General features: G+C 43.7%; 1 protein-coding gene across 1 annotated transcript in view; it reads right to left on the bottom strand.

Annotated features, from left to right (window-relative positions):
- LOC128684477 (cuticle protein AMP1B) overlaps positions 1-136 on the bottom strand; it is a 3,442-nt gene extending 3,306 nt beyond the window's left edge. Inside the window, exon 1 of the mRNA XM_070099924.1 lies at positions 31-136. Within this exon, the coding sequence (XP_069956025.1) occupies positions 31-39 (9 nt within the window). The 5' untranslated portion in view covers positions 40-136. The remainder of the gene's footprint in view (positions 1-30) is intronic.
- Between the last annotated feature and the right edge of the window lie 16,804 nt (positions 137-16,940).

The raw sequence follows: 16,940 nt of genomic DNA, 5'->3' as shown, positions 1-16,940 counted from the left end.
TTGTAAATGTGTTTAATGTGTGTTACTCACAAACTTCATGATGGACAAGGTTTAGAGCACAGGAGGGAGAGCGTGAGCCAGAGTGCTGGTCAGTGATGTCTGCCTAATGCAGGTCTTGGTACCCACTTATATACCCCCGCTGCCACCGGCACACACCCTTCTTAAGATGCCATTTTTTTTGGTATCTTGTTTTTGGATCACTTATACATTCTCCTGGCATTACCTTTCAGATAAGGAGGGTAAAGAAATGTAAACAGTGTCGAACAGGTCTGGCACAAAGAAAGAAAGAGCCTGGTTGCGACTGTAACCTGTCTGTGTCTGTCTGGCGGGTAACAGACGGATGATTGAAATTCCACTCTATGTGCTGTTTGACCCTCGCGGATAACAACAATATTAACAATAGCAACAACGAAAAACATCAGTACTAACAATAACAATAAACAACGTCTTTTGTTTATTAAGTTAAAGTAACCAGATATTTTGATTTCTCTCAACAGTCATACGGAATATAATATTACCTGGCACACTTCGTCACAGTAACCCATGATAGGTCTACCTTCTCCCTTTCCTCACATCAAACCTGTGTCACTATCACCTCCCGCAAGTTTTTTTTATTTTTTTTATTTATGTTGCGAAGATTCTTGTAACGAAGCTTGTAACAAGCGAATTTGAACAAATAAATTTTGAGGACTGTGATTAAGAGGATCCTGTTTGCTTGTGCTATATTATAACGAGTAAATCTGTGATACAACAGCGGACAATTGACGACATCCGTAAGTTAGTGATGATACTATTAAATAATAATTATAATAATGACAACAACAATAATAATAATGATAACAATAATAATAATAATAATAATAATAATAATAATAATAATAATAATAATAATAATAATAATAATAATAATAATAATATCAATAATAATAATAATAATAATAATAATAATAATCTTTATTTCTACAAGGTATACAGCGTAGCTGACATCAGTGACATACCTCTGTAGTAAGCTGCACGTTATGCCGAGCATTTCGGGCAAATTATGTCAGTTTTGTCCCAGGATGCGACCCACACCAGTCCACTAACACTCAATACTGGTAGTTGAACACGGACAGCAGGTGTCTTAAGAAAACACATCCCAATGCTTCCATCCGTACCTTGGATCGAACCACGGACCTCAGTGAGTGAGTTGAGTACTTCAGCTATCGAGCTACGGGACACCCAGATATATTTGCTATTGGTACTGGTATTTGGAACGTTAGAAGATAGCAGCAAAATAGGATATGATAGCATTTTGATTATTATGTCAGCAAGTTTTTTGTGTTCAGAGTGCTGATTAGGTAATGTGTACAAGTGCTCTTTATATTACGTACATAAATTAGCCATAACCAACATAGAGTGATGTTTTGAAGTAGGCCCCGGTAACCCCACGACTTGTTACTGGGGATCACAGCACCGGTACCACAACAGCTGGTCAGTCACTGAACAGGTACTGGGGATCGTCATGCCAGTATCCCAGTGGCTGGTTACTCAATTAGCAGGTACTTGGGATCCTAACACCAGTACCCCAGTGGCTCGTCACTGAGCAAGTACTTGGGATCCTAACACCAGTACCCCAGTGGTTGGTAATTCGCTGAGCAGGTACTAGAGATTCTAATACCAGTACCCAAATGGCTGGTGACTCACTGAGAAGTTAAGATATGATAAAATAAGATATCGTTCGGATTTTTAACTCCGGAGGGTTAGTCACCCAGGATAACCCAAGAAAGTCAGTGCGTTATCGAGGACTGTCTAACTTATTTCCATTGGGGTCCTTAATCTTGTCCCCCAGGATGCGACCCACAAAAGTCGACTAACACCCAGGTACCTATTTGCTGCTAGGTGAACAGGACAACAGGTGTAAGGAAACGTATCGAAATGTTTCCACCCGCCGGGAATCGAACCCGGGCCCTTCGTGTGTGAAGCGGGAGCTTTAGCCACCAGGCCACAGGAGATCCAAACACCAGTACACCAGTGGCTGGTCACTGAGGAGGTACTGGAAATTCTGACACCAGAACCCAAATGGCTGGTCACTGAAAAGGTACTGGAGATCCGAACACCAGTACCAATGCGGCTGGCCACTGAGGAGGTACTGGGGAACCTAACACCAGTACCCCAATGGCTGGTCACTGAGGAGGTACTGGGGATCCTAACACTAGTACTCCAGTGGCTGGTGACTGAGGAGGTACTGGGGATCCTAACACCAGTACCCCAGTGGCTGGTCACTGAGGAGGTACTGGGGATCCTAACACCAGTTCCTGAGTGGGTGGTCACTGAGGAGGTACTGGGGATCCTAACACCAATACCCCAGTGGCTGGTCACTGAGGAGGTACTGGGGATCCTAATACCCGTTCCCCAGTGGCTGGTCACTGAGGAGGTACTGGGGATCCTAACACCAGTACCCCAGTGGCTGGTCACTGAGGAGGTACTGGGGATCCTAACACTAGTACTCCAGTGGCTGGTCACTGAGGAGGCACTGGGGATCCTAACACCAGTACCCCAGTGGCTGGTCACTGAGGAGGTACTGGGGATCCTAACACCAGTTCCTCAGTGGGTGGTCACTGAGGAGGTATTGGGGATCCTAACATCAGTACCCCAGTGGCTGGTCACTGAGGAGGTACTGGGGATCCTAACACCAGTTCCTGAGTGGGTGGTCACTGAGGAGGTACTGGGGATCCTAACACCAGCACCCCAGTGGCTGGTCACTGAGGAGGTACTGGGAATCCTAACACCAGTACCCCAGTGGATGGTCACTGAGGAGGTACTGGGGATCCTAACACCAGTACCCCAGTGGCTGGTCACTGAGGAGGTACTGGGGACCCTAACACCAGTACTCCAGTGGCTGGTCACTGAGGAGGTACTGGGGATCCTAACACCAGTACCCCAATGGCTGGTCACTGAAGAGATACTGGGGACCCTAACACCAGTACTCCAGTGGCTGGTCACTGAGGAGGTACTGGGGATCCTAAGACCAGTACCCCAATGGGTGGTCACTGAGGAGATACTGGGGATCCTAACACCCGTTCCCTAGTGGCTGGTCACTGAGGAGGTACTGGGGATCCTAACACCAGTACCCCAGTGGATGGTCACTGAGGAGGTACTGGGGATCCTAACACCAGTTCCCCAGTGGCTGGTCACTGAGGAGGTACTGGGGATCCTAACACCAGCACCCCAGTGGCTGGTCACTGAGGAGGTACTGGGGATCCTAACACCAGTACCCCAGTGGCTGGTCACTGAGAAGGTACTGGGCATCCTAACACCAGTACCCCAGTGGCTGGTCACTGAGAAGGTAATGGGCATCCTAACACCAGTACCCCAGTGGCTGGTCACTTAGGAGGTACTGGGGATCCTAACGCCAGTTCCCCAGTGGCTGGTCACTGAGGAGGTAGTGGGCATCCTAACACCAGTACCCCAGTGGCTGGTCACTGAGGAGGTACTGGGCATCCTAACACCAGTACCCCAGTGACTGGTCACTGAAGAGGTACTGGGGATCCTAACATCAGTACCCCAGTGGCTGGTCACTGAGGAGGTACTGGGGATCCTAACACCAGTACCCCAGTGGCTGGTCACTGAGGAGGTACTGGGGATCCTAACACCAGTACCCCAGTGGCTGGTCACTGAGGAGGTACTGGGGATCCTAACACCAGTTACCCAGTGGCTGGTCACTGAGGAGGTACTGGGGATCCTAACACCAGTACCCCAGTGGCTGGTCACTGAGGAGGTACTGGGGATCCTAACACCAGTACCCCAGTGGCTGGTCACTGAGGAGGTACTGGGGATCCTAACACCAGGTCCCCAGTGGCTGGTCACTGAGGAGGTACTGGGGATCCTAACACCAGCACCCCAGTGGCTGGTCACTGAGGAGGTACCGGGGATCCTAACACCAGTTCCCCAGTGGCTGGTCACTGAGGAGGTACTGGGGATCCTAACACCAGCACCCCAGTGGCTGGTCACTGAGGAGGTACTGGGGATTCTAACACCAGTACCACAGGGGCTGGTCACGGAGGAGGTACTGGGCATCCAAACACCAGTACCCCAGTGGCTGGTCACTGAGGAGGTACTGGGGACCCTAACACCAGTACTCCAGTGGCTGGTCACTGAGGAGGTACTGGGGATCCTAACACCAGTACCCCAGTGGCTGGTCACTGAGGAGGTACTGGAAATCCTAACACCAGTTCCGAAGTGGGTGGTCACTGAGGAGGTACTGGGGATCCTAACACCAGTACCCCAGTGGCTGGTCACTGAGGAGGTACCGGGGATCCTAACACCCGTTCCCTAGTGGCTGGTCACTGAGGAGGTACTGGGGATCCTAACACCAGTACCCCAGTGGCTGGTCATTGAGGAGGTACTGGGGATCCTAACACCAGTACCCCAGTGGATGGTCACTGAGGAGGTACTGGGGATCCTAACACCAGTTCCCCAGTGGCTGGTCACTGAGGTACTGGGGATCTTAACTCCAGCACCCCAGTGGCTGGTCACTGAGGAGGTACTGGGCATCCTAACACCAGTACCCCAGTGGCTGGTCACTGAGGAGGTACTGGGCATCCTAACACCAGTACTCCAGTGGGTGGTCACTGAGGAGGTACTGGGCATCCTAACACCAGTACCCCAGTGGCTGGTCACTGAGGAGGTACTAGGGATCCTAACACCAGTACCCCAGTGGCTGGTCACTGAGGAGGTTCTGGGGATCCTAACGCCAGTTCCCCAGTGGCTGGTCACTGAGGAGGTACTGGGGATCCTAACACCAGTACCCCAGTAGCTGGTCACTGAGGAGGTACTGGGCATCCTAACACCAATACTCCAGTGGCTGGTCACTGAGGAGGTACTGGGGATCCTAACACCAGTTCCCCAGTGGCTGGTCACTGAGGAGGTACTGGGGACCCTAACACCAGTATTCCAGTGGCTGGTCACTGATGAGGTACTGGGGATCCTAACACCAGTACCCCAATGGCTGGTCACTGAGAAGGTACTGGGGATCCTAACACCAGTACCCCAGTGGCTGGTCACTGAGGAGGTACTGGGGATCCTAACACCAGTACCCCAGTGGCTGGTCACTGAGGAGGTACTGGGCATCCTAACACCAGTACCCCAGTGGCTGGTCACTGAGAAGGTACTGGGCATCCTAACACCAGTACCCCAGTGGCTGGTCACTGAGAAGGTCATCATGTAACTGTTACCTGTGTTAGGAAACATCATACCCGTCCTGACACAATACAATGTTACCTGTGTTAGGAAGCATCATTCCCGTCCTGACACAGTACAATGTTACCTGTGTTAGGAAACATCATACCCGTCCTGACACAATACAATGTTACCTGTGTTAGGAAGCATCATACCCGTCCTGACACAATACAATGTTACCTGTGTTAGGAAGCATCATTCCCGTCCTGACACAATACAATGTTACCTGTGTTAGGAAGCATCATTCCCGTCCTGACACAGTACAATGTTACCTGTGTTAGGAAGCATCATTCCCGTCCTGACACAATACAATGTTACCTGTGTTAGGAAGCATCATTCCCGTCCTGACACAATACAATGTTACCTGTGTTAGGAAGCATCATTCCCGTCCTGACACAGTACAATGTTACCTGTGTTAGGAAGCATCATTCCCGTCCTGACACAATACAATGTTACCTGTGTTAGGAAGCATCATTCCCGTCCTGACACAGTACAATGTTACCTGTGTTAGGAAACATCATACCCGTCCTGACACAATACAATGTTACCTGTGTTAGGAAGCATCATACCCGTCCTGACACAATACAATGTTACCTGTGTTAGGAAGCATCATTCCCGTCCTGACACAATACAATGTTACCTGTGTTAGGAAGCATCATTCCCGTCCTGACACAGTACAATGTTACCTGTGTTAGGAAGCATCATTCCCGTCCTGACACAATACAATGTTACCTGTGTTAGGAAGCATCATTCCCGTCCTGACACAATACAATGTTACCTGTGTTAGGAAGCATCATTCCCGTCCTGACACAATACAATGTTACCTGTGTTAGGAAACATCATTCCCGTCCTGACACAATACAATGTTACCTGTGTTAGGAAACATCATTCCCGTCCTGACACAATACAATGTTACCTGTGTTAGGAAACATCATTCCCGTCCTGACACAATACAATGTTACCTGTGTTAGGAAACATCATTCCCGTCCTGACACAATACAATGTTACCTGTGTTAGGAAGCATCATTCCCGTCCTGACACAATACAATGTTACCTGTGTTAGGAAGCATCATTCCCGTCCTGACACAATACAATGTTACCTGTGTTAGGAAACATCATTCCCGTCCTGACACAATACAATGTTACCTGTGTTAGGAAACATCATTCCCGTCCTGACACAATACAATGTTACCTGTGTTAGGAAACATCATTCCCGTCCTGACACAATACAATGTTACCTGTGTTAGAAAACATCATTCCCGTCCTGACACAATACAATGTTACCTGTGTTAGGAAGCATCATTCCCGTCCTGACACAATACAATGTTACCTGTGTTAGGAAGCATCATTCCCGTCCTGACACAATACAATGTTACCTGTGTTAGGAAACATCATTCCCGTCCTGACACAATACAATGTTACCTGTGTTAGGAAACATCATTCCCGTCCTGACACAATACAATGTTACCTGTGTTAGGAAACATCATTCCCGTCCTGACACAATACAATGTTACCTGTGTTAGGAAACATCATTCCCGTCCTGACACAATACAATGTTACCTGTGTTACGAAACATCATTCCCGTCCTGACACAATACAATGTTACCTGTGTTAGGAAACATCATTCCCGTCCTGACACAATACAATGTTACCTGTGTTACGAAACATCATTCCCGTCCTGACACAATACAATGTTACCTGTGTTAGGAAACATCATTCCCGTCCTGACACAATACAATGTTACCTGTGTTAGGAAACATCATTCCCGTCCTGACACAATACAATGTTACCTGTGTTAGGAAGCATCATTCCCGTCCTGACACAATACAATGTTACCTGTGTTAGGAAACATCATTCCCGTCCTGACACAATACAATGTTACCTGTGTTAGGAAACATCATTCCCGTCCTGACACAATACAATGTTACCTGTGTTAGGAAACATCATTCCCGTCCTGACACAATACAATGTTACCTGTGTTAGGAAACATCATTCCCGTCCTGACACAATACAATGTTACCTGTGTTAGGAAGCATCATTCCCGTCCTGACACAATACAATGTTACCTGTGTTAGGAAACATCATTCCCGTCCTGACACAATACAATGTTACCTGTGTTAGGAAACATCATTCCCGTCCTGACACAATACAATGTTACCTGTGTTAGGAAGCATCATTCCCGTCCTGACACAATACAATGTTACCTGTGTTAGGAAACATCATTCCCGTCCTGACACAATACAATGTTACCTGTGTTAGGAAGCATCATTCCCGTCCTGACACAATACAATGTTACCTGTGTTAGGAAGCATCATTCCCGTCCTGACACAATACAATGTTACCTGTGTTAGGAAACATCATTCCCGTCCTGACACAATACAATGTTACCTGTGTTAGGAAACATCATTCCCGTCCTGACACAATACAATGTTACCTGTGTTAGGAAGCATCATTCCCGTCCTGACACAATACAATGTTACCTGTGTTAGGAAACATCATTCCCGTCCTGACACAATACAGTGTTACCTGTGTTACGAAACATCATTCCCGTCCTGACACAATACAATGTTACCTGTGTTAGGAAACATCATTCCCGTCCTGACACAATACAATGTTACCTGTGTTAGGAAGCATCATTCCCGTCCTGACACAATACAATGTTACCTGTGTTAGGAAGCATCATTCCCGTCCTGACACAATACAATGTTACCTGTGTTAGGAAACATCATTCCCGTCCTGACACAATACAATGTTACCTGTGTTAGGAAACATCATTCCCGTCCTGACACAATACAATGTTACCTGTGTTAGGAAGCATCATTCCCGTCCTGACACAATACAATGTTACCTGTGTTAGGAAACATCATTCCCGTCCTGACACAATACAATGTTACCTGTGTTAGGAAGCATCATTCCCGTCCTGACACAATACAATGTTACCTGTGTTAGGAAGCATCATTCCCGTCCTGACACAATACAATGTTACCTGTGTTAGGAAACATCATTCCCGTCCTGACACAATACAATGTTACCTGTGTTAGGAAACATCATTCCCGTCCTGACACAATACAATGTTACCTGTGTTAGGAAGCATCATTCCCGTCCTGACACAATACAATGTTACCTGTGTTAGGAAACATCATTCCCGTCCTGACACAATACAATGTTACCTGTGTTACGAAACATCATTCCCGTCCTGACACAATACAATGTTACCTGTGTTAGGAAACATCATTCCCGTCCTGACACAATACAATGTTACCTGTGTTAGGAAACATCATTCCCGTCCTGACACAATACAATGTTACCTGTGTTAGGAAACATCATTCCCGTCCTGACACAATACAATGTTACCTGTGTTAGGAAGCATCATTCCCGTCCTGACACAATACAATGTTACCTGTGTTAGGAAACATCATTCCCGTCCTGACACAATACAATGTTACCTGTGTTAGGAAACATCATTCCCGTCCTGACACAATACAATGTTACCTGTGTTAGGAAGCATCATTCCCGTCCTGACACAATACAATGTTACCTGTGTTAGGAAACATCATTCCCGTCCTGACACAATACAATGTTACCTGTGTTACGAAACATCATTCCCGTCCTGACACAATACAATGTTACCTGTGTTAGGAAACATCATTCCCGTCCTGACACAATACAATGTTACCTGTGTTAGGAAGCATCATTCCCGTCCTGACACAATACAATGTTACCTGTGTTAGGAAGCATCATTCCCGTCCTGACACAATACAATGTTACCTGTGTTAGGAAACATCATTCCCGTCCTGACACAATACAATGTTACCTGTGTTAGGAAACATCATTCCCGTCCTGACACAATACAATGTTACCTGTGTTAGGAAGCATCATTCCCGTCCTGACACAATACAATGTTACCTGTGTTAGGAAACATCATTCCCGTCCTGACACAATACAATGTTACCTGTGTTAGGAAGCATCATTCCCGTCCTGACACAATACAATGTTACCTGTGTTAGGAAGCATCATTCCCGTCCTGACACAATACAATGTTACCTGTGTTAGGAAACATCATTCCCGTCCTGACACAATACAATGTTACCTGTGTTAGGAAACATCATTCCCGTCCTGACACAATACAATGTTACCTGTGTTAGGAAGCATCATTCCCGTCCTGACACAATACAATGTTACCTGTGTTAGGAAACATCATTCCCGTCCTGACACAATACAATGTTACCTGTGTTACGAAACATCATTCCCGTCCTGACACAATACAATGTTACCTGTGTTAGGAAACATCATTCCCGTCCTGACACAATACAATGTTACCTGTGTTAGGAAACATCATTCCCGTCCTGACACAATACAATGTTACCTGTGTTAGGAAACATCATTCCCGTCCTGACACAATACAATGTTACCTGTGTTAGGAAGCATCATTCCCGTCCTGACACAATACAATGTTACCTGTGTTAGGAAACATCATTCCCGTCCTGACACAGTACAATGTTACCTGTGTTAGGAAGCATCATTCCCGTCCTGACACAATACAATGTTACCTGTGTTAGGAAGCATCATTCCCGTCCTGACACAATACAATGTTACCTGTGTTAGGAAGCATCATTCCCGTCCTGACACAATACAATGTTACCTGTGTTAGGAAACATCATTCCCGTCCTGACACAGTACAATGTTACCTGTGTTAGGAAGCATCATTCCCGTCCTGACACAATACAATGTTACCTGTGTTAGGAAGCATCATTCCCGTCCTGACACAATACAATGTTACCTGTGTTAGGAAGCATCATTCCCGTCCTGACACAATGCAATGTTACCTGTGTTACGAAACATCATTCCCGTCCTGACACAATACAATGTTACCTGTGTTAGGAAGCATCATTCCCGTCCTGACACAATACAATGTTACCTGTGTTAGGAAGCATCATTCCCGTCCTGACACAATACAATGTTACCTGTGTTAGGAAGCATCATTCCCGTCCTGACACAATACAATGTTACCTGTGTTACGAAACATCATTCCCGTCCTGACACAATACAATGTTACCTGTGTTAGGAAGCATCATTCCCGTCCTGACACAATACAATGTTACCTGTGTTAGGAAGCATCATTCCCGTCCTGACACAATACAATGTTACCTGTGTTAGGAAACATCATTCCCGTCCTGACACAGTACAATGTTACCTGTGTTAGGAAACATCATTCCCGTCCTGACACAATACAATGTTACCTGTGTTAGGAAGCATCATTCCCGTCCTTACACAATACAATGTTACCTGTGTTAGGAAGCATCATTCCCGTCCTGACACAATACAATGTTACCTGTGTTAGGAAGCATCATTCCCGTCCTGACACAATACAATGTTACCTGTGTTAGGAAACATCATTCCCGTCCTGACACAATACAATGTTACCTGTGTTAGGAAACATCATTCCCGTCCTGACACAATACAATGTTACCTGTGTTAGGAAGCATCATTCCCGTCCTGACACAATACAATGTTACCTGTGTTAGGAAGCATCATTCCCGTCCTGACACAATACAATGTTACCTGTGTTAGGAAACATCATTCCCGTCCTGACACAATACAATGTTACCTGTGTTAGGAAACATCATTCCCGTCCTGACACAATACAATGTTACCTGTGTTAGGAAACATCATTCCCGTCCTGACACAGTACAATGTTACCTGTGTTAGGAAACATCATTCCCGTCCTGACACAATACAATGTTACCTGTGTTAGGAAGCATCATTCCCGTCCTGACACAATACAATGGTGTTGTTATAAACACAATCTTGGTCATCTAGTGTTTTATTAATCTTTAACTAGTGTTTTTATAGCAGAGTTTTTAGAGAAACAATAATTAAATAATCAATTATCCCACTTTTAAAAATTATGTATGTCCATTTTCTCTGTTTCTTTACTTACTCTCTTGTTAGCCACTTTGAATATTTTAGTTCTTATGTATATTCCTATAATATCAAAATATATTATCAATAATATTATTACTAATTAATAATAATAATAATAATAATAATAATAATAATAATAATAATAATAATAATAAGAAGAAGAAGAAGAAGAAGAAGAACAATAGTATTTATCATTATTATTATTATTATTATTATTATTATTATTATTATTAATATTGAAATCGGTTAACTTATGTGGGTGACTCAGCGCAAGACGGAGTTTAAGGCTTGATCCTCCGTCTCTACCCAACGTGATATCTTATTTGATTCATCGGCTTTCAGTGTGATAATATCCAGATGCAGAGTTACTCCATTTTTAGTTATTTTACTGCCTCCATTCACTTGCCTGTGTATTTTTATTTTATTTTTCAGCTTATCACACTGGTTGAAGATCGGAGGTAAATCATCGTTTTTGACAATGCAGTTTCGTGTTCAGTGGGTCGTCGTGCAACATGGAGAAGACTGGAGACAGTCAGGGTAGATGTCGTGTCAGAACGCAATATTCAGTGGGTCGTCGTGAAACATGGAGAAGACTGGAGACAGTCAGGGTAGATGTCGTATCTGAAGGCAATGTTCAGTGGGTCGTCGTGCAACATGGAAAAGACTGGAGACAGTCATGGTAGATGTCGTGTCTGAAGGCAATATTCAGTGGGTCGTCGTGCAACATGGATAAGACTGGAGACAGTCAGGTTAGATGTCGTGTCTGAACGCAATATTAAGTGGGTCGTCGTGCAACATGGAGAAGACTGGAGACAGTCATGGTAGATGTCGTGTCTGAAGGCAATATTCAGTGAATCGTCGTGCAATAAAAAGACTGGAGGCAGTTGGGAAGATGTTGTATCTATAGGCATTGTGAGGTGTGAACATTATGCAAAGAATTCGTAGCTTGGAGATTAGAAGGAGGTGCTGGGTTACTAAAAGTGTTATCCAGAGGGCTGAAGAGAGGGTTGTTGAGGTGGTTCGGACAGTTATAGAGGACCGAAAAAAGTGTAATGACTTTGAGGACGCATATATCTAGTGGAGGATAGGATGAGTAGGACTCGTCCTAGAAAAGGATGGAAGGAGGTGGGTTCAAGTGTTTTTGTGTGGGAGAGGCTTGGGCATCCAGCAAGCGTGTGTTAGATAGAATTTAGTGGAGGCAAGTGTTTTTTATGACTTGGCATGCCGTTGGAGTGTGAGCAAAATAACATTTATCAAGGGATTAAAGGAAACCGGTTAGCCGGACTTGAGTACTGGAGGTACAAAGTACAGTGCCTGCACTGAAGAAGGGGTGGGGGTATTTCCAGTACTGAACCGTAGTAGTGGCGCCACTCTGGCAAGACAGTGATGGAGTGAGTGATGGTGAAAGTGTTTCTTTCTTTACTTGGGTCACCCTGCTTTTGTGGAAGACGGCCGGTTTGTTGAAAAATGCACATACACACGATAAATATGCATTATCTATATATATATATATATATATATATATATATATATATATATATATATATATATATATATATATATATATATATATATATATATATATATATATATATATATATTTTTTTTTTTTTTTCAACAAGTCGGCCGTCTCCCACCGAGGCAGGGTGACCCAAAAAGAAAGAAAATCCCCCCCAAAAAATACTTTCATCATCATCATTCAACACTTTCACCTCACTCACACATAATCACTGTTTTTGCAGAGGTGCTCAGAACATAACAGTTTAGAAGTATATACGTATAAAAATACACAATATATCCCCCCAAACTGCCAATATCCCAAACCCCTCCTTCAGAGTGCAGGCATTGTACTTCCCATTTCCAGGAATCAAGTCCGGTAATATAAAATAACCGGTTTCCCTGAATCCCTTCACTAAATATTACCCTGCTCACACTCCAACAGATCGTCAGGTCCAAAATACCATTTGTCTCCATTCACTCCTATCTAACACACTCACGCACGCTTGCTGGAAGTCCAAACCCCTCGCCCACAACACCTCCTTTACCCCCTCCCTCCAACCTTTTCGAGGACGACTCCTACCCCTCCTTCCTTCCCCTACAGATTTATACGCTCTCCATGTCATTCTACTTTGATCCATTCTCTCTAAATGACCAAACCACCTCAATAACCCCTCTTCAGCCCTCTGGCTAATATTTTTATTAACTCCACACCTTCTCATAATTTCCACACTCCGAATTTTCTGCATAATATTTACACTACACATTGCCCTTAGACAGGACATCTCCACTGCCTCCAACTGCCTCCTTGCTGCAGCATTTACAACCCAAGCTTCACACCCATATAAGAGTGTTGGTACTACTATACTTACATTCCCTTCTTTGCCTCCATAGATAACATTTTTTTGCCTCCACATATACCTCAATGCACTACTCACCTTTTTTCCTTCATCAATTCTATGATTAACCTCATCCTTCATAAATCCATCCGCCGACACGTCAACTCCAAATATCTGAAAACATTCACTTCTTCCATACTCCTCCTCCCCAATTTGATATCCAATTTTTCTTTATCTAAATCATTTGATACTCTCATCACCTCACTCTTTTCTATGTTCACTTTCAACTTTCTACCTTTACACACACTCCCAAATTCGTCCACTAACTTTTGTAATTTTTCTTTAGAATCTCCCATAAGCACAGTATCATCAGCAAAAAGTAACTGTGTCATTTCCCATTTTGTACTAAATTCCCCATAATTTAATCCCACCCCTCTCCCGAACACCCTAGCATTTACTTCTTTTTGCAACCCCATATATAAATATATTAAACAACCATGGTGACATTACACATCCCTGTCTAAGACCTACTTTTACCGGGAAGTATTCTCCCTCTCTTCTACACACCCTAACCTGAGCCTCACTATCCTCATAAAAGCTCTTTACAGCATTTAGTAACTTACCACCTATTCCATATACTTGCAACATCTGCCACATTGCTCCTCTATCCACTCTATCATATGCCTTTTCTAAATCCATAAATGCAATAAAAACTTCCCTACCTTTATCTAAATACTGTTCACATATTTGCTTCAATGTAAACACTTGATCTACACATCCCCTACCCACTCTGAAACCTCCTTGCTCATCTGCAATCCTACATTCTGTCTTACCTCTAATTCTTTCAATAATAACCCTACCGTACACTTTTCCTGGTATACTCAGTAAACTTATTCCTCTATAATTTTTACAATCTCTTTTTTCCCTCTTCCCTTTACATAAAGGGACTATACATGCTCTCCGCCAATCCCTAGGTACCTTCCCCTCTTTCATACATTTATTAAACAAAAATACCAACCACTCCAACACTATATCCCCCCCTGCTTTTAACATTACTGTCATGATCCCGTCAGTTCCACTGCTTTACCCCCTTTCATTCTACATAATGCCTCACGCACCTCCCCCACACTCACATCCTGTTCTTCACTCCTAAAAGATGGTATACCTCCCTGGCCATATATATATATATATATATATATATATATATATATATATATATATATATATATATATATATATATATATATATATCTATATATGGGTGTGTGTGTGTGTGTGTGTGTGTGTGTGTGTGTGTGTGTGTGTGTGTGTGTGTGTGTGTGTGTGTGTGTGTGTGTGTGTGTGTGTGACGTGGAAGTCGGGTCAGGAAACCGTGGGAGACCGTCTTGCGTATTGTAAGGAATCTTCACATCTTTCTCATTTCACGCAGTTTTCGACGCCTTTTCTGTCGATAATGTCAAAGGCGATGCGGGAATTTTAACCTTCAGGGAGTGCGCCTTCTGAAGGTTACTGGACCACTCGCTATTATTGGTGGGCTCACCGACACTTCCCTTACGTCATAGGTCAAAGATCAATAGTTAGGTAGTCACTGGTTACGCGATACTCATCTCTCACATTGTACCCAACACTTTTCTCTGTACTATCTGGTTCACGCTGGCTGACTTCCCTCACTTGGTTCTTTGTTCCAATGACCTATTTTTCAGAATTTATCACGTGGTTTGTGTCACCTTGGAAGCCTTTCCCACGACTTCCTCACCTCTGGTTCCATTTTATCTGTAGTATCCACTGTATGTACCAAGGTTGACAAACCTCTGATAATAATTCTGGCTGGTCTTTGGCTATTGCAACATCCTTAAATTTTCCTGTTTGTGTCATTGTTTTCCGTAGGTTTTCGTTGGCTGTACTCATAAAGTCTTCACCAACGAGGCTGACTTTTACATTTACGAGACCTTCTATTAATAGGTAGCCTTCTATTAATAGGTAGCCTTCTATTAATAGGTAGCCTTCTATTAATAGGTAGCCTTCTATTAATAGGTAGCCTTCTATTAATAGGTAGCCTTTTATTATTAGATTTTCCTCCGTGGAGTTTACCTGGAGAGGGTTTCGGGGGTCAACGCCCAGCGGCCCGGTCTGAAACCAGGCCTCATGGTGGATCAGGGTCTGATCAACCAGGCTGTTACTGCCGGCCGCACGCAAACTGACGTACGAACTACAGCCCGTTTGGTTAGGTACTGACTTTAGGTGCCTATCCAGCGCCTTCTTGAAGACAGCCAGGGGTCTATTGGTAATCCCCCTTATGTATGCTGGGAGGCAGCTGAACAGTCTTGGACCCCGGAAACTTATTGTGTTGTCTCTTATCGTGCTAGTGGCGCCCCTGCTTTTCATCAGGGGAATGTTGCATCTCCTGCCGAGTCTTTTGCTTTCACAGGGAATGATTTTCGTGTGAAAGTTTGGTACCAATCCTTGCGTTCCAGGGAATACAGATCAAGGACCCTCAACCATTTCCAGTAATTTAGGTGCCTTATTGCACTTCTGTGTGCCATGAAAGTTCTTTGCACACTCTCCAGGTCTGCATTGTCGCCAGCGTTGAAGGTGACCGTTAGTGTACAGCAGTATTCCAGCCTAGCCTCTTCCAACGGTTTTCATAACTTTACACAGCCTCATTCAATATACTTCAAATTTTCAACTCTTATTTGGTTTTGGTTTCTATGTATTACCCCGAGAAAATCTCTTCTTTTTGGTGAATCTTACTTTCGAAAAGATTGGTGAATTTTGGGTGAATTTTTTTTTATATCAAGATTATTTTAAAATGCCTCTTCTGGACGAATGAAATATTTAAAAGTTCATGTATATTAATATAATATTTATTAATGATTTACTTAGAGCAGGTTCAAATTTGTTACTTTTTAATATTGTTAAAATATTTGACACAGTTTCCATTCAATAACTGAAGAATGACTCTTTCGTTCGGTTTCGAATTTTCAAAGATGGCGTAATTATCAAAGATGGCGTAATTTTCAAAGATGGCGTAATTTTCAAAGATGGCGTAATTTTCAAAGATGGCGTAATTATCAAAGATGGCGTAATTTTCAAAGATGGCGTAATTTTCAAAGATGGCGTAATTTACTTAAAGAAACATTCGCATGAATGATGGGCTGTATAAATCCGACTTTGTCATTAAAAAAAAATATTTCTGAATAATAACACGGGAAAGCCTTTTATGGAAACTTAAAGGGCACGTAAGTCCCTCAGTCTTCTAATAACATTTTAATTTTTCCACTATTATCTACCTTGTTCATAATTACTATCATCTATTCTGTCTGTTTCGTAAGGTGAAGTTCAGGATCTTTCCTTAATTCATGGTATAACTTAAAACTTTGAGGACAGTTGTGTTGGAGAGGTCTAAGCTGTGCTCAGACCTCTCCAACACAATTTTCTGAAACACAATTGTCATCAAAG

This window comes from Cherax quadricarinatus, chromosome 70 (genome assembly GCF_038502225.1).
Source record: "Cherax quadricarinatus isolate ZL_2023a chromosome 70, ASM3850222v1, whole genome shotgun sequence".
NCBI classification, from domain to species: Eukaryota; Metazoa; Arthropoda; class Malacostraca; order Decapoda; family Parastacidae; genus Cherax; species Cherax quadricarinatus.
This window is presented reverse-complemented; position numbering and strand designations above follow the sequence as displayed.